Here is a 19,180-nt window from a genome sequence, read left to right on the forward strand (position 1 = left end):
GGTTTGAATTTGCATTTCCCTGATGCTTCATTATGTGGAACATCTTTGCATTTGTCTGTTGGCTGTTTGGATGGTCTTTTTTGCGAAGTGCTTGTTCAGGTCTTTTGCCCATTTTTTCCTACTGGATTGTCTGCCTTTATCTTGTTCTGTAGGAATGCTATATGTATTCTCTATGAGTCCCCTGCTGATTCTGGGACAATTTTGAGAGTAAGAGGAGGGAGCTAATGATAAATTGGGACAAGTGTGTAAACCAAGATCATCCTAGACAAACTGGGAAAACTCAAACGATCAACACGCAGTGTGTTCCAGTTTTAACAAGATTTAAAAAGGCAAATCTGAAGGCATCAAGGGCTCATGTAACAATAAAGAAGAAGAAAAAAGTAAGCCATGTTTGTAGTACATGGATTTGCAGGCCTCTCAATTCCCTCTTTTCATGCATCTTTCTGAAGATGTTCACCTTCAGAATCCAGTATTGGGATGAATTTTTATTCCCATGTGGTGCTGATTCAGCATTCAGCTGTCTGTCTGTCCACCATCTGCCTTAGGTTCATTAAACTTCTGACATTTTATGATACTCTTAGTCCAACCTCTAATTTTATTAACAAAAAAACAAATCTTGAGTGGTTAAATGACACCCTCAAAGTCACACAGCTGGTTAATACAGAGCTGGAACCAGAATCCAAGGCTGCAGTGCTTTCTTGAAAGGCATTTTGGTAAGTCCTCAATATTTAAATCAGCCCATAAGTACCTTTCATTGTCTGCAAGGTCATTGCAAGGTGTTGATATCTGGTGAAATATTGTGGAGTGGAGGGAAGGCACCGACCCAGAAGTCAAAGACTTGGCTGTTGATGGGGTCAATCTCAGTTCTCGCCCTCTGTTTTCTCATTGGCCAAATAACAAGGCTCCACTGGAATGTCCTCTGACATCCTTTCCAACTCTACATTCTACAGCCAAAAATACCTTGCATGAAGAAAGAGAAAGCGATATTCAAGAGAAAGAGAAAGTTTTTTGCAACAGGAAACAAAGTATAGATTTCCTATGAAAGGAAAGGATTGGGTTGCTTTAGTCAGTAAAGACAAAGGAGAGAAATCAGGCTTCAAGTAAATAATGTCTCAGTGGTATGAGTGGTGGAGAGCAGGCACCACTGTCTCTCACTCTCTCTTTTACTTCAAATGGGCAAAAGAAAACGTTTATTTACAGGAGGAGGGGTTTAAGTTATACCTGAGAGACTGAGTGATGTTACCTTAGGAAGCGGAAGAATTTCATCTGCAGGTCACTAAATTAAAGAGATTTATGTAATTGGGATTGTTATGGTTGGAAGTAAGAGAATAACATTCAAATTGACTTAAGCAAAAAAAAAAAAAAAAAAAAAAAATTAGCTCAGGTAATTGAAAATTCCATGGTTGGATCTTATTTCAGGCCTGGCAAGATCCAGGCTCAAATAATGTTGAAATCCATCCCTCTCTCTCTTGCTATGTCTTTGTCTTGCTTTCCTTTCCATTGGCATCAATTTCAGGGAAGGCTCTCCCATATTGGGCAGTCATGGTCACAGGCTTACAGGTTTATATTTTCCTGGTTTAGCAGCTCCACCAGAGTATTTCTTTCCCAGTGGTTCCAGCAAATGTCCCAAGGCTGGCGCTGGTTTTGACCTAATCTGGGATCCATGCTCATCACTGAACCAGCCACTGTGACTTTGATTGTCCACTCCTTCATTATCTATCTACCTTTGTGGATGTAGAGTAGAGTCAACCCCCAAGGTGAACTTCAGGGACTGAGTCAGGGACAGTAATTCCCCAAAGGACTATCAGGTGCTCTTACTGGAGGAACGGAGGACTAATTCTAGGCAGGCACAAAAACTGGTGTCTACTGTACCATCTGTGATATTGTGATTTATGATAAGAAATACCATGTGGTCTTTGTCCTCCTGTCTGTCACAGAGCTACTAAAACATTTGGAATTTCCTGTGCTGAGAGCAATCAAGGTGTCTTTTGTTATGTTAATGAGGTGACTTTTGGAAAGCACTTCTGGATGGGGAGCTGGATGCCAGGACAACCAACCATGTGATTAGAAGGTTGGAACTTTCAGTCCCACCCCTGACCTCTGGGGAGGGGAGAGGGGCTGGAGGCTGAGTTCAATCACCAATAGCCAGTAATTTAATCAATCATGCCTATGTAATGAACCCTCCATAAAAAACCAAAAGTACGGGTTTTGTAGAGCTTCCAGGTTGGTGAACCTGTGGAGATTCAGGGAGAGTGGTGCCCCAGAGAGAGCATGGAAGCTCTGAGCCTTTTCCCCATAACTTGCCCTATGTATCTCTTCCAACTGGCTGTTCCTGAGTTATATCTTTTTATGATAAATTGGTAACCTAGTAAGTAAAATGTTTCTCTGAGTTCTGTGAGCTGCTCTAGCAAATTAATGAAGCCCACGGTTGGGGGTCATTGGAACCGCAAATAGCTGGTTGGTCAGAAGCCCAGGTGACAACCTGGGCTTGTGACTGGCATCTGAAGTGGGATGGGAACACTCTTGTCCGACTGAGCCCTTAACCTGTGGGATCTGATGCTGTCTTCAGGTAGTACACTCAACTACAATGTTAGTGCAACCCCAGTGCCGCAGTGTGCAGAATACCATGCTTGAGGCAGGATGGTGGCAAAGATACTATTTTGTCTTTCCCTCAAACTCAGGATTCTAGGAAACATAAAGGAAGGGAAATAACATTTATTGAGTAACAATATGCCAAGTATTGACATATAATCTCATTTTCTATTCCAATCATCCTGTAAGGAGGATATTAATTTCCCAATTTTGCAATCAAAGAAAATGATGGCAAGAAGATTAAGTAACTTGCTCCTCAGGGTCACACTACTAGTCACTGAAGGAGCCTGGTTCTCAGCCAGGGGGTCCTGATCCTGAAACCACCCTCACTACACAGTGCTGCCTTCTAAATAGGGCTTCAGTGCCTAAAGCGGTATGAGTTAGGAACATCAGAGTTGAAAGAAAGAGCCTTGGCCGTGGGAAAGGAGGATGGGTCTGGCTTGGGTCCTGCTCCTTTCCTGGTAGGAAAGGGCAGCCATATGACCTTGGGTGAGTCTCGTACCTGCTCTGGACCTCCCTTTCCTCATCTGTAATATGGTGGGGTTGGGCAAATCTGTAAGGTGCTCCAAAGCCAAGTGTGACCAGTCTGTGATCAGGTGGTTAAGAGTGCCTGGCTGTGCCGGCTCTGACCTAGGCAGACACATCGTAAGGTGGCTCCAGAGTTATACTTTGGGCTTCTGACCATGCTCAATTCTAATGCACCAGGTCAAGTTGGTCCCCCACTCCCACCATTCTTCTCCTGGTGCTTTCTTTCTCTTCCCCACCTTAGATGCGTCTCGCAGCGTGTTCTCCCCCTACCACACACACCTGGACCTTGCTCCTGGCACTGGCCACGTTTAAGTAGAGCTTTGCCCTAGGACACACAGAGCTGGTGCCCAGAGACCTCTGCCACCTTCTGCATTCTAGCCTGCCTTTCCTGGGGTAGGCTGGTTTGCTTGAAGGGGCTTGGTCTCCTGTATCTTTCTCCATCCCCCCACCCAACTCAGCTCAGGATGCTCATAGACTTGTCACTTTCAACCTGAGAGACCTGCAAATTCTAGCCTCGCATGAGTCAGCACCCTGGCAGGAGAAAGGAAGAGTCCTGTTCCTCACCCACCCAAGGCCAGGAGGTGGCCTTCCTGGGGAAGAATGAGGCTGTCCCACTGCCTTCCTGCCCTGTCTCTATCCAGGTTCTAAAACAACCTGAAGCCACTCTATTCTATGCACATCTTTCTAGGGTGGGATTGGGAAAGGTAGTATCTGGTTTTTCTCCTATAAGTCCAAAATCATTTTTCTAAGTACCATTACTCTAAGCAGTAAAGTGATGTATATGTAGATATATGTGTGTGTGTTTATATACGTATATATATCAGTACAGTAGGATTCCAGTTTAGTCAAAAATTCAGGATGGGACCTTGGCACATATTTTAATGGGATTAAAACTTTTTCATACTTTCAATAGACGTGTATCTGTGCTATACTAGGCATGAGTTGACAGCAGGGACGTGGGCTTTGCTCTCCAGGTGCTCACAGTGAGCCAGGCGTGGAAATCCGTCACTGAAATAGCGTGGTTGCACTGCATGCAAGCAAGGACGAGGTCTGGGGAGGTCCCTTTTCTTTGAACGGTCAGGGAGCCCTTCCTAGAGGAGAGGATACTTGAGCAGGTAAGAGTTTCCTAGAGTCCGTCTTGGGCAAAAGACCTGGTATGTCCTAGAAATGTGAGTCATTTGGAAAAGCTGGAGCAGGGGCTCAGGAGGAGGAGAGGTGGAAAGGCTCAAAGGACAGGTGGCAGGTAGGGGTGAAGGGCCTGGATGTGATGCTAAGAAGCTGGTACACTGGAGCGGAGGCCACACGTCAGCTGCGCTTCTCGTTAAAATGCAGATTCTGAATAGCAGGTCTGGGGTGGGGCCTGAGATTCTGCATTTTTAGCAAGCCCTCTGGGAAGGCAATTAGGCATCACTGAGGACTTTACATAAGGGAGTGATTTTATTCCCTTGAATTAGTGTGCCTGGAAATACTTAAAAGTATAGGTATAGTGTCTAATTTAATTCCCTGTGAAACGTGATTCGTATAACCCATAATTTTTAGATGAGGATCCTGGAGTACAGGGAAATTAAATAACCAGAGTTTTATAGCTGAAAAGGGCCTCTGAAATCTAAGACAACCCCTCATTTTACAGGCAAGGAAACTCATCTGTCATCTCTGAGGTCGTTCCAGGTCAAAAGCCCATGTGTCTCTGATTTGAATGTGTTGCTCACAGTTACACAAGTCCTTCAAGACAAAGGTTGGATGAAAATCTTCATCCAACCTTTCCCCTTTCCTGGGAAAGGCCTCACACTTGCCTCTTTCTCTCAGCTAAGCTCAGGGAGATGGTGTGGGATTGGATCTCTGGAAGAGAGAGTTACAAACATGGAGACGTGATGCTGGGGATGATGTATTGAATTTGTGAGCATCTTTGACTGGAAGATCCCAGGTTTTAGGCTTCTGTCTTCCACACATTTTCTTTGTAATCTAAACCAAATCAGTTCAATGTAATGCGTGTCACCCTTTTCATCAGTAAAAATAGGGCTAGCAGCCCCCACCCATCTCCTCACTCTATGTTGAGGAGCGTCAAATTGGCAGGTCTTCTCACACGTATTGTGCACCTACTATGTGCCAGACTGTGCCAAGCACTGCAGACGTAGAACAGGACAGACCCAGCCGCTAACCCCATGGAGCTCACATGTCTGAGAAGACTGACGTGAAAGACACACATTCCAAGTTAGATACATCCAAGTGTACGGAGTATGGCCAGGAAGTACAGTGCGATGGGGGCTGAAACGTGAGGTCTTGGACAGCTTCCTGGAGGAAGTGGTCTTTCAGCAGAGAACTGAAAAATGAATACGAATTAGCAAGGTGAGGAGAAGGAAGCTTGGCTGGGTGAGAGCCCTGACGCAGGAGGGAGTTGGCTGCATCCAAGAAGCAAGAAAGGGGTAGGTGTGGGGAGTAGACATGGCCAGCAGGGAGGGTAGTTCCAGGAAAGCCTGAAGGAATAAGCCAGGTCAGATCCTGTAGGACTTGCAAGGATTTGAGACTTATTCTAAGGTCAATAATAAGCCATTGAAAGGTTTTAAGCAAGGGGGTGATGTGAACTTTCCAATTTAACAGGATGGTGCTGAGTTGTGTGGAGAATGGCTTGGGCAGGAGTGATTTGAACAAAACCAGTTAAGGAGCTTCTGCCTAGTCCAGGCGTGAGATAATGGCAGCCCCAATTAGGCTGGTGGCAGTGTGGATCGCGAGAAGGCGATAGATTTTGGAGGTATAACTGGCAGGCTTAGGAATTGATTAAATGTGGGAGTGGGGGAGGGAGTAGAATAGGATGACTTGCATGTTTCCAGCTGGAAAAACTCAGTGAGTGGCAGTCGAGTTTATTAAGATTGGGAGCAGTGGAGGGAGAGCGGGTTTGGGTGGGTGGCTGGTCATTAATTCAGTTCGGACCTGTCCCATTATAGGTGCAGATGAGCTATCCAAGCCATGATGTTGAGTAGGCAGTTGGCTGTAGGGGTCTAGCTGTGGATGTTTACTGAGGCTGACAACACTGATTTGGGAATTGCGTATCCCTAGAGATGGTATTTCAAGTCAGAGGCGTGGAGGAGGTGCCCTGGGAGAGGGAGTGAGAAGAATGTATAGAGCTGAAGACAGCATGCAGGGGTGCTCTGCCATTTGGTGATCAGGCAGAGGATTCAGCAAATGAGATAACAGATGAGGAATAGCTTTAAAAATTAAAGCAGGATGTTATTATAGGACTGGACTGGATTTACTGTGTATAATAATGTGCATCTCTGACAGTTACTTCTGCACTTGGATAGAAGAGATTATACTGAATGTTTCTAAACTGCAAGACTATTTCCTCAAAGTTCTTTTTGTCCCTGTTAAAAGAAAAACCCACCAGGAGGGGTTTATTCTTATCATGTCATGCAACAGTAATTTCATTTTCAAATCATTAGCAGGAAGGCATCCTCATCTGATCATTCTTGATATAAAACCCTATCTTAGAAGCCTGATACCATCTCTTCACCTTTCCTGAGAGCTTTGCTGATTTCAGTTGAGAACCTCAACTCTAAATAAAACACAGTATGAGGCCTGCTCCTTTGTGAACCTCTTTTGGTATCTCTCCCATCAGCTGATTTCATTTTTTTATCTCCTGTCTTGGCATTTGGCTACAGATTGTTCCAGGAATTTCATTGCTAACTTACATGATATGAGCAGATAACGGGGAGCTGAACTCATTTTCTAATTTACTTTGAAACTAAATTCTAGATTGTATTTATGGGGAGGGGAAGAGCCAGTTTATGATGGGTTAGGATAGTCTTCAACTTGGAATGTAAATGAATCTTCATAGGAAAGTATCCTTCCCCAGAACTCTTCCTGTGCATGGAAGAGGGGGTGGGGTAGAGGTTCTTTGTTTTTTTTTTTTTAAGAGGTTCTTGCTTCCCATAAAATAAAAGCAGACATCCTGCAGAAGTCTAGCCTGCCAGACTCCTATTCAAAGCTGGTTTGCTGCTTTGAATTCCATCACGCTTCTCCTAGTAACAGGAAAGTTTATTGTGTTCACTTTAAATGTAAACAGGCCTTTCAAGATGCTACCTCTCCTTGTCATCGAGATGTGTTAAAGAGTGTCTTTATTTCTTGACAGCTGAGATTCTGTTCTTCACTATGAGACCCACAGGAAGAAATTTATTTCTGAACTTGTGGCTGTTTGAATTGAAATACCTTAATTTGAATTTGGGACCCAGAAAGCATTTGATCTTTGATCCTCCCTAGGAGCTTGCCAGGTGAGGGTGGTGGCTAGGGCAAAGTGTTCCAGAGCATGGAGTCGACCAGGCTGCCTGGGTCTAACTTACGGCCCTGCCCTTGTCAGCTGTGAGTTTGGGCAGGTCATTTAACCTATCGATACCTCAAATTTGTTATCTGTTAAATAGCAATGAAATTAAGTAGTGGCCATCTTGGGTTTATTGTAAGGTTGAAATAAGCAAGTGTGTGTGAAGTGCTTAGAAGAGTGTCTGGAATGTACATGCACTATGTTAATTTTAGCTGGTACCACTGCCAGCCTGGGGCCGCTGATTGGTGACTTACATGCATATATCTCCTTTAGCTTTTCTTACAATAACTAACTCCACAAGGCAGATACTATTATTTTATCCATTTCACAGAGATGTAAGTTTATGGTCACACAGCTGGTAAGTAGCGGGCTGTGATTCAAAACCAGATCTGACTGTCTCCAAATCCCAGCTCTTACCGCCTCCCTGTACCATAGCTCAGTCTGTGGTTATGTGGCCATTGGGCACTGCGTGTGGGAGTGGATGTGTGCTGAAGGGTGTAGTGGAGAGGGAGGAAAGAAGCAAGGATCAGGGTCATTTGGCATGGAGGCCTTCTTAGCCTAACTGACCGGATGATTAAACAGTTATGGAGCCTCCTTGCCCATTGTCATTCCTCCTGGAGAGGAATTGTGTGGACACAGGAGTTGGGGAGATGCTCAGGACTCCTGTCTTCCTGGGATTTGGAATATTTTCTTCTTCTTGTAATCCTACCTTCTATCAGTTTCCTCCTTTATTATAGCCTCCACTCCTTTCCTAACTCCTTTAACCCCCAAATATCCATATGTGTATATTGAGGGAGGGATAAATGAGTCAGGGCCTTAGTGCAGAGTGGTGGCATCTCTGTTCTCAGGTATGGGAGAGAACTTTGGCCTGGAAATCAGGATACCTCTGCCTCTGATTAGCAGGATAACCCTGGTAAAGTCAAGCCATATTTCTGGACGTTATCTGTGAGTTTAGGATTGAAAGGTGTCTGACATCCTGTGGTTTTAGTCAGCCCTCCTCAAGCTCTCTGACCTCTAGGAGCTGTCTTAGTGGCAGTGAGGATGGTGACGATGGTGGAGGAGGTGATGGAGATGGTGATGATGGTGGAAGTGGTGGCAGAGATGGTGGTGGTGGTGGAGATGGAGGTGGAGGTCATGGTGATGGTAGTGGAGGTAGTGGTAGAGGTGGGGATGATCATGGAGGTCCTGATGGTCATAACTAGCAATGGGCTCTTACCTGGCACTGTACTTAGCACTTTATATCCATTATCTCATTTAATCATCCCAGCAGCTGCTGTTATTTCCGTTTTGCAGATAAGAAGCCTGAGCTTTAGAGAGTAAAACTGAGCATCTCTTGGTGGGTGGAGTTGCCTAGGTCAGGTGGAGGCAAAGCCTGAAGTACCAGGGAATATGTTATTGGAAAATTGTTATAGGCATAGAGCAGGAGAGGAGTCAATCTGGCCATCTTCATGTTCTGCTCTCCCCAAACCCTCTCCCTCTACAACCAAGTTGTGCCCAGATGGAAATTCAGGATTATAATTGCATTCAGGAAATTTCATTCTTCTGAGGCCACACTGCATATAATGTAGAAACAGTCTCCCACCACCTTTACCAGATGCTCTTCTAGGAGTTTTCTCTTCATTTCTCTGTAAGTTTCCCCCTTTGGCTGCAGACTCCAACCCTTATGCTTTGGGTCTTTGCCTGCAGCTTCTCTGACAAAGACTTATAGCATCTTCTTGGGGGACTGTGACTTAGAGGGCCCCTGAAGTGAATTATTTTGGGACAAATGAATGTCTTCCAACATGTCTCTGGTAAACTTGGCTTTTCTATATCTTGTTTCATCTGTTGACCCTCACCTGTACTCTTTTTGTACCCCATGAGGCCATCTTGGAAAGAAAGAGTAAAAGAAATGAATTTTTAGGGTGGAGAACCAGGGATAAGATAGAGGGGAGGGAAACTAAAGCTGCTGGCCTCGGAAGGCACTTCCAGAACCCAAGACTCCTCAACCCCTGTCTAGACCTCCTCCTTAGGCCTAGGGGTTCTGGTCTTGCTTGAATGAAAAGGTGACCCCTTCTTTCAATTTCCGCTCTCTCCTTCTCTTCCCCTCAGGCTGGAGGATGGAAATAATCCAGGCACTAGGCCCCTTGTCGGGAGGGTTGGTATTGATCCCTCTGGACAGGGAAACTAGCTTCAAATTGATTCCGTGTACTTTAGATGAATGCATGTTAAATGCCCTCCTACTCAGCCCTCACTTGGAACCTCCAACACCCTCTCTCCCTCCTACACACGTTTATTGAGCAATCACCATGTAGAGATGTTCTGTCATGTGCTGAGGATACAAGAGTGAAGATGGAGCATCCTGCCCTCATGGAGTTGATGGTCTAGTTTACACTGCAGTGTTCTGATGCCAGGGGCAGGAGTAAAAGGTGCTGTTGAACTCATAGTGGAGAACTTGATAGAGCCTTGTGGAGACGAGGAAGGGCTCCTTGAGGCAGTGACACTAAGCAGAAACTTGTAGAATAAGAGCCGCACAAAGCATGGGCAGTTGGGGTGAGAGGAGGAGGGAGGAAAAGAGAGGAGCAGGAAGAGCAGAGGAGGAGGAAGATGTGGTCCAGGCAGAGAGATCAGCATGTGCCGAGGCCTGGAGACCAGAGAGAGCAGACTGGGGGGCTGCTCGCCCGTCTAGGCCTGGCCTACCTTGGTCACAGGCACTCAGCGCTGGTTCTCCCAGGGTCCCTGGGTCCCGCTGCAGGAGGGGCCAAGCAGGGGCCTTGGAAAGGAGAGCGGCAGGGAGCAAGATCTTGCAGGCATGTTCGCTGTCTCCACACTCCTGAAATGCCCGTGTTGCCTCTGCTGCACAGGCTTGGCAGAGTTTCTGCTGCTTCTGAGGGCTGCTTGGTTTCGCAGGGCTCTGAGGGGAGCTCACGGCCAGTGCAGACACCACCAGACTGGGAGCCTCTATGTTTGGATTCCTGAGCTGTGTGAATTTGGGTACTTCATCCTGCTTCTGTGGGGACTCGGCTGGCTCACAGTAGACTCATCTTGAAGGTTTTTTCAGCGCTAGCATTCTAGGTTTAGTTCTCTGCCATTTGCAGGGAACTAAATTCTATTAGAAACTGCAGCATTTCTGCTGTTAATCAGTGTTGATGAGTGGATGGCCAGTGCTGAGTGGTGTGAGTTGATCCACTGGAGGGGATGGTCTAGCCATCACGTGGTCCACAGCCTCCCTGGCAGGCGTGGAGAGCATCATGGCCCTCATTACTACCACCCACTCCTGTGCTGTTTCTAGGGAGGAAGCATTTGGCTTCCCCTGTCTTGCTGAGAAACAGCTATAGGCTTTGGTAGCTATGCCACACTTGGAGACTTCACTATCGGTGGATTCAGAACAGACTGCATAGAAACCACACAGCTGCATATAGTTGAGATCCACATAGAAAAATATTTATTTCACGGATTCCAGTTGATCATTTACCATGCATTCATAAAGGAACAGAGGCACTAAACCACAATGACAACCCTAAATGCTGCTTACTTTGAGTGCAAGTGGCTGTCTTACAGCTTCTAGACAGGACGGCTTGTTTTAGAAATATATATTTGTTGTTGTGGCGATTTATAGTCTTTCTGCTTGCACTGAAGCTTCTAGAGCAGAATGAGATGGATGAAATGCTTAGCAAATTGCAGGCCATTTGGAATCTGAGTCTTTGGCCTCAACATGGTGGATGGAGCCACAGTGGGGACACAGTCCTTTCCTGAGCTCCATCAAATAGCCAGGGCGAGACGGGACATCAAACCGTCTCTCTTCATGGAGAGAAGCAGCCATCTGTGGCCTTTACATCATTTTAAAACTGTGGCCTATGCCCTTCTCTGAAAACCAAATCCCAACAGCTCTTCTGCCTTCTCCTAAAGAACATTTCTCAATAGGAAAGAGGGCAAGAAGGTCATTAAGCTGATGGGTCACTGGAAAAGTGACTGCAAGGTGTCCAGGCAAGCCCTGCTAGGGTCAGAGGACATGGGACATGGAGCTCCCTCTCAGTGGGCGGGGTGTCCAGGGCATGGCCAATGCCCATGTCCCTCACATCCCATCTGTATTGCTTCCAAAACCTCTCCATTTTCCTTTGACAAACCTAGCAATGAGTGGTGACCGCTCTCCCAGGAAGCCACCTGTTAGCTCTGAAGGAACTCGCCTGCAGCTGATGCAGTCACCTTCTCAAAGCCACCCAAGAAAATAATGGAAAGGGAGAAGGTGTGTGCTGGCAACATAAGCTAGGGCTGTATATGGCTTGGTCTATGATGATCTTGAGAAAAGATGGAGAGGAGAAATAAAGCAGAGAGAAGAGAAAGGAGAGATGCCATTGCTTTGCTTACTGGAGATACATTTAAAGAAAGAGCATAAAGGGATAACAAGAAAGCAGTATTGAGAAGGGAGAGGAAAGGGAGACAGAGGGAGAAAGGAGAGGAGAAGAAAGGCAAGAGACGGGGCCAGGGTGGAGGGCCATGCTGGGGAATGAGAGAGACTGGCAGGGTGGTTGTCAAGGAGGGGAACAGGAGGGAGCGGGTCTCAGTTACTGTCAGCTCAAGCTTCAGATGTTCAAAACGTGATGCTTCAAAGGCAAGCATGCGACAGTGATGGGGCTCCACAAATGCCCACTGGTCCAGGCTCCACTTCAATTTGTGCTTCTCTTGGACTAGTGGTTCTCAAACTTGCATGAGCATCAGAATCAACTGGTGGGCTTGTTAATTCCAGACTGACGGGTCCCACCCCCAGAGTCTCTAATTCAGTAGGGCTGGGGTGGGCCCTGAGACTTTGCATTTCTAACAAGTTCCCAGGTGCTGCTGATGCTGCTGTTTTAGGAACCCCCATTTGAGAACCGCTGTCTTAGAGGTTAGAGACCGACCCAAGGTTAGTGCTGATTTGGGCTCCTCGGGTTGGACAAAGTCAGTGAGTAAGATCAGTGTCTCAACTGGCTGGCAGAAGCAGATTGGCAAACATAAAGATACAAATGGAGAAAGTGCTAAAACCTTTTATTGGATGTATTTGTCTCTTCCTGGCTCTTCATTCAACTAACCATATGCTTACTTTCCACTGGCAATTGCTATTTCAATGTCAGTTGACAAGCAGATGCTCCTCTGCGAATTAATTTATTGTCCACAAAACCTGATGGAGTGTTCTCTAACATCCTCATTTCCCACTGCCTCCACCCACCCCATTGTTCTGGCCACACTGAGCCTTGCAGTTCTCAGAAGGTAAGCCACGGTCGCATGCCTCCAGCCCCTGCCCATGCTGTGTCTTTGCCTGGCTGCCCTTTTCCAGGCTAACTCTTCCTCTCCTTTAATTTTCTGTCTGAGTGTTCCCGCCTATGGGAAGGTCAGCCAGCCCTTCTCTTTGCTGCCATAATACTCTGCCCAGACTGCTCTCAGGGCCCTTTGCAAACAGTCACCAGGCTGCGGCTGCCCCGTCCTCCTCAGCTTTTTATCATCAGTGCCTAGGACAGGGTCTATAACAGACCCCAGCCAATCCAGAAATGTTTGCTAAGTGATTAAATGAAATCCAGAGAACTTAAATTGGGGGTAAAAAAGGGAGGGGGAGATAGCTAACTCCTGCTTGCTCACTGTGGTCAGGGTTAGAGAGAAGTTGGAATATTGGGGCAGGAAAAGGATGGCGAGCTATACTAATCACAGAAATCCTGAATTGTCGTCAACATCCCCTCCGCACCCCCAAGGCTTCAACAATTCAGTAAAATGGAACTCCAACACCAGGGGGAACAGCAAATCTGTAAGATTTCTTTAAATCATACAAAATATCTTTGCGTGGGGAAAGATCAAATTTCCAGATCTTTTCGGCTTACTACAAGCTATGTATTCTTTTCTAGCAGGTACTGAGGTAAGATAGAAGGGTGAATGGATAGATGAACAGGACAGACAGACGGCTAGATGGAGAGACAGTGGTGTTCTTATAGGTTTGGTCGTGAGGTCATGACCTGGAGTCATACTTTGTATTCCAAACATTCTTCAGCTCCCATTGGCAGGACTTCACCTTCCTTTCAGGGAAAAATGTGCTCTAGAGCTTTGTTGTGTGCCTGTTCTTGAGGGACCTGGTTCTAGAACTGAATCCAGACAGTGTATAGAGAAGGTGCTGTGCTGACTTAAGCTAGGGTCTGGGAGGACCTGCCTCTCATTGCATGCCATCCTCTGAATGCTCAGCACTTGACCCTGAAACTGAAAAAATTACATTTAAAAATAATGATAGGCTTGTAAATCTAGGGTAGAATCCAGTGTTCTGAGCAGTATGGCAAGGCAGAAAGGGTCCTGCCATCATGACCCCATGAGGTCGTGGGCGAATCACTTAGCTTCAGTTTCATCATTTGTAGGACAAGGGAGTTCCATGGCCAGTCTCCAAGGTCTCCTCCTGCTCTCCCATTCCCTGATGACTCTAAGATGACTTCTGGGCAACACACAAATAGTTACCTTCACGTCAAAGGTTAGAGGGGAGAAAACAGTGTCAGGTGTTTGGATGCGCTCACGTCTCAGGTGGCACAGTTTACTGCTCTTTTGAAGACTAAACCAAGCAGGTTGACGCAGATGCTGTTGAAATGTCAGGCTTCAGGGAGGGCTCTTGTTGGACATCTGCAGGACTTCTGTTTTTTAAACAACATTATTCTGCCCAGAATAAATCTGTGTCATCGTCTAACGGCTCTTGTCATTTCAGTGTAGTGATCAAGGAGGAAAAATGGAAGCACTTTATGTGGAAAAACAGATAAGATATGAAGGTATTTCTTAACCCAGAGTGCAAGGCTGTCTGGAGGACAATACAGATCTATCAACACTTCAGTTAAAACACTTTACCTGCTTTGCATGACTGAGTTCAGTTCACTGATCTTCATTCAAGTTCACACTAAAGTTATTTAACTGCAGGCTGCACATTACACCACACAGACCAAAGCATTATAGATTTTCCAAAGTAATATACAAGTCCAAATTGATTGCAGCCAAATGTAAATTTAGTCAGATCTTTAATATACTCTATTAAGGCGTGAATAAGATTTTAAAGCTTTGTCTCAGCTACAGAGTAGCTGGGACTAGAGCTGAACCAGTTGTAAACAGCCCGAATAAAAAGTTACCTTTGGACATAGTATTTATTCTCAAGAATATGTCATCTAAAATAATGAACTTTTTTTCAAATGTAAAAATGAGCAATTACCTGTCATTGTAAAGTGACCAATTTTACAAGAGGGCTGGTTTGGTCCCCCCTTCCTCCCACCAGAAGCCGACCTCTATTACATTGTCCACGGGCACATGCCTCACATTTGCCATTGGCTGTACCTGTATGCCCAATGCTCCATTTTCCTAGAACAAAATTATCTTTCAAAGCACAGGAGGAAAGGTATCAGCCATTTTTCCCACCTCTTGTGGAGGGGAGAGAAATACACTCCAAAAGCCTTGCCAGGTATTTGGCACAATCTGTGTTATTCCAGAATGACTAAGCAAGGTTTAGAATGAGAAATGCCAAATATAATTTCCTGCTTACAGAATTATTTAGGCTTTAGATAATTCATAGTCCCCTTATGTGTAAGGCTTTATGTAAAAAGACTGGATAAACCTGTTCTCCACTAGAGCCAAGAATGCATACTCAGAAATATGATCAGGAATTAACCTGGGTTGCCTTCTCAGAATCATAGGATGATAAATACAGGCTAGGGGGTTTCCTTGGTTTGACAGGATTCTCTGAGTATGTGGCTGGGAAGGAGGCAATTGGGGGAATAAGAAGAGGAGGAAACAGGGAGCCTTGCACTGTGGGAGAGGGGCTATGAAGGATTACTTCAACCTGTGCTGCCAGTACTGTAGCCCCATGTGGCTGGTGCCAAATGAAATGTGCTCTAAGAGTAAAAGCCACACTAGGTTTCAAAGACTTAGTATGGAAACCAAGAATGTAAAAAATCTCATAAATAACTTGAGATTGATCACGTGTTGAAACTGCATGTGAAATGGCATTTGGGGTATATCACAGTAAAGAACATATTATTAAAATCGATTTCCCCCGTCTCTTTACGTTTTGCATGTGGCTTACGTTATATTTCTAGTGGACAGCGCTGCTTTATATCCACTTGGTGGAATGATGGCTCATGTTTACTTTCTTGCTTGTATTTTCTGTATTTTTCAAACTGAAACTATGAGAGACGATACTGTGTGTTTGAGAAAAAAATATGTATCATAGATTTTGGGGTCTGGCAAGCATGAGTCCTTGTTATAGCACGTGGGCAACTGACCTTCTCTGGGGCTCCACGTCCTCAGCTGTAAGATGAAGGTGATAACAGTTTTGACCTGACCATGCTGTTGTCAGAAGTGAGACATGCATAGGAAATTAGCAGAGTGCTTAGCACAGAACCTGACGCAGGGAAAACTCAATAAATATTTGGCATTATTCCTGGTTCTCGCTTAAGACCTGTCTGATGCCTGGTCTTTAATCCCTGTCCACCTCTGACTCAGCTCCTTTCTCTCTTGTTCTCTAAGTTTGTATTTGCTATCATATCTACCAGCTTCTACACCCGGAAAGCCTTTCTCCCATCATTGAAAAAATCTCAGGTCTGGTTCCCCATTTTCTGTTACTTGTTCAGACTAAGGTACCCCCCTCCTGCCCCGGCTTATTTACTTCAGCTGATTTCCAATTCAGAGCAAGAATTCTCTCCTGGCTAAAACTGCAAACTAGGCCACAACTCTTCATCTGTTCCTTGCCTCACGCTGGGATGCTGGGTCTTGCTTTTTACCGAACTTTGCTGCTTTTGATGGGATGGTCAATCAAGGACATGATGCCAGGCAAGGGAGTGAAGGCAACAGAAGAAGAAAGGTCATGCGAACAAGAGATCAAGAGAACAGAAGCAAAGAAAGACAGAAGAAGAGCAACTTGATAACATCTCTTCTCTTGCTCCACAACACTGCTTTCTATCCTCATTGCCTTTCTTCCGCTGGCTTTAAAACCTGTGCTGTGTTCCACTTGTGGTAAGTACAAGGCGGTTCTCGTCGCCTTTCTTGATTCTTGCCGCCTGAAGTACAACCTCCCACGGTGTAGCACAGCACACATCTAAAACCCTGTGCTCCATTTCCATATTCTAGGAAACAAGTCCTCAGATGAAGATGGTTGTACTTGTTCTCTGAAATTCAGTGGCAGGGAAGAGAAAAAAGTTGAAAACTTGGTGAAGACATGTCATTTCCCTAGGTAGAGGGAGCTTCTTAGCTCCTTCACAATTAATGAGATGAACCTTTCAGTCAGGGATGCAGGAGATAAAAACAAGGATAAATAACTTAAGAACACACTTGGAATAGCACAGGTCGTTTGAATCACTCATGCTTCTCAAAGCAGTGGAAAAAAGTCTCCAACTTCCTATTCAAGTATTTTTTAAAAAATCAGAAAAATGTTGATTTTTGTTCCCATCCAGCAGCTGTGAGTAGGTGATTCAGAATATACTTGACTTAAGGTGATTTTTTTTTTTTTTTTACCTTTTCATCAGATCAACATGTCACTTTGCCTATTTTATTTTTAGATTCACTGAGTGTTCTCAGGGTTGCAAATTCCAAGAAAAATATGCAAATTAGTTTGTATTTCAAGCTTGGACTGAGGTTTAACAGAAGAAATCCTTGGAAATTAACATGAGAACAGAGTTTCCAGGGCTCTCTTTGCTGACAGCTGGGATTTGTGGAGGATTTGTTATTGGGAGAACTGGGTTATTTCAGTGCCAGAGAAAACACCTAGGGTTGCTCTGCCACCAGGCAAGGGATGCTCAGGTGTGTGCAGGAGGGCCAACTCTGGATGTGTGAACGTGGCTGTTTTTCCTGGAGCGTTTATTAATGAAACATTTACCATCGATCAGAGGCAGGAAGGGATCATTGCCAATAATTGCTTCCCGGGGTTTCCTAGAAAAATCAGAAGGTTTGAAAATGAATTTTCTGTATTAAGGAGACGGAGGAAGCATTTCTTGAAATGCTAATAATTGATAATTGAAAACACACCTTTAAGATACCAGTTCTCCACATGAGAGCTTACATTCTGGTGTCTTGGCTCCCTTTTCTTGGTTCGTTGGTTTTTTGTTTTTTTTTTTTTGATTGCTGTGGATAAACACTCAGGACACTTGTGATATCAGTTGTCTGTGGTCAATCATCGCTATTTCTATAGCATTGATTAAGTTGGAATGCAAATATGTGGGCATGCAAACATATGTCCATACAGGCAACCCTTGATCCACTTAGGGGGCCACTGAGGGGTGTCTCTTTAGGTCCTGATCATTTCTGGGCTGCTGCAGCTGCAGCTCAGTGCCAAAAAGACAATGAGCATGTTACTGGCTGAACCAGAAGGAAGTTTTATATTTTCCATTGTTTTTGGATAATTGTCTTTCCCCCCCATAAAGGTGGATGAGATGATATATCTAAAAACATTTGAAAAGAAGCAGAAGTGCTTTTGCAGATAAGAGCATTATGATTATAAATATGCACACCTAGTAAATATATGTCCAAAAAACATTCTCAGTGACAAGCTAGCCTTGATTTTGCTTCCCCTGAAACCGAATGCAAAATCAGTGTCACTAAATATGCTTCTTCATTACCAAAGGGACACCACTTCCATTTGTCTTAAAAATATCATTGGGTCTTCTTTATGCAGACATAGCTGATATGGCTATACTGTGTACATCTATTTCTTTAAAACAAAACCAGATTTATGGACTACATTAAATGCTTCCTGGATACACAAACAACAATGAAAACATTTTAAAAATTAACAGGCATCAACAGGTATAAATAAACTGTCTAAAGCATTTAATGGTCTTCAACATAGTCAACTCCCTCAGCACTGGAACAGTGTTAAGTTCTTTTCTGCTAGTGGCAAAAGCAGCTGTGAAGCACAACATTGAAAAATTGGTACCATTTCTTGGCCAGTAAGCACAGATCTGAGGGGCTAAATATTGTTTTTTGTTGTTGTTGTTCTCATGCTGTTTATTTTTTTTTCTCCCTCGTCCTCTTGCCTGCTCAGGGCTGATTGTTGTGACCTTGGCCGTCTGCTGGATGCCTAACCAGGTTCGGAGGATCATGGCTGCGGCCAAACCCAAGCACGACTGGACGAGGTCCTACTTCCGGGCGTACATGATCCTCCTTCCCTTCTCGGACACCTTCTTCTACCTGAGCTCGGTCATCAACCCGCTTCTGTACAACGTGTCCTCGCAGCAGTTCCGCAGGGTGTTCGGGCAGGTACTGCGCTGCCGTCTGACGCTGCAGCACGCCAACCACGAGAAGCGCCTGCGCGCCCGTGTCGCTTCCACCATGGACAGCGCCCGCTCGGCGCACCGCCCATTACTCTTCAGGGCTTCCCTGCGCAATTCCTCTGCAAGGAGAACTAATAAGGTTTTCTTAAGCACTTTTCAGACTGAGGCCAAGCCCGAATCTCAGCCTCAGCAATTGAGTCCCGAGTCATCAGAGCCCAACTCAGAGACGAAACCAGCCAATTTTGCTGCAGAAAATGGTTTTCAGGAGCATGAAGTGTGAATGTCAAGTAAGGAAGCCTTGAGTGCTAACCGGCCGTCCCCCTAGGAAAGCAACATTACCTTCACGCAGCAGTGACAAAATAAACTGTGCCCCCACCAGGAATACGAGTGGAAGCTAAGGGCCTTGGAAAAGGCAGATGGACACCCCACTGTCTTCTGAGGGTTGAGTCTGGTTAGAGAGAGCAGGGCTAACTAACTTTCACTCCATCCCCTTCCTTCCTTTAAGTATACACTGAAAATTCAG

General features: G+C 45.2%; 1 protein-coding gene across 1 annotated transcript in view; it reads left to right on the plus strand.

The window, feature by feature from the left end:
* The window catches only part of GPR39 (G protein-coupled receptor 39), a 188,494-nt gene extending 169,557 nt beyond the window's left edge, over positions 1-18,937 (plus strand). The window contains exon 2 of the mRNA XM_058548846.1: positions 18,429-18,937. Coding sequence (XP_058404829.1) covers positions 18,429-18,937 — 509 coding nt within the window. The remainder of the gene's footprint in view (positions 1-18,428) is intronic.
* Positions 18,938-19,180: the final 243 nt, after the last annotated feature.

The sequence above is a fragment of the Diceros bicornis genome, chromosome 10 (genome assembly GCF_020826845.1).
Source record: "Diceros bicornis minor isolate mBicDic1 chromosome 10, mDicBic1.mat.cur, whole genome shotgun sequence".
Taxonomy (NCBI): domain Eukaryota; kingdom Metazoa; phylum Chordata; class Mammalia; order Perissodactyla; family Rhinocerotidae; genus Diceros; species Diceros bicornis.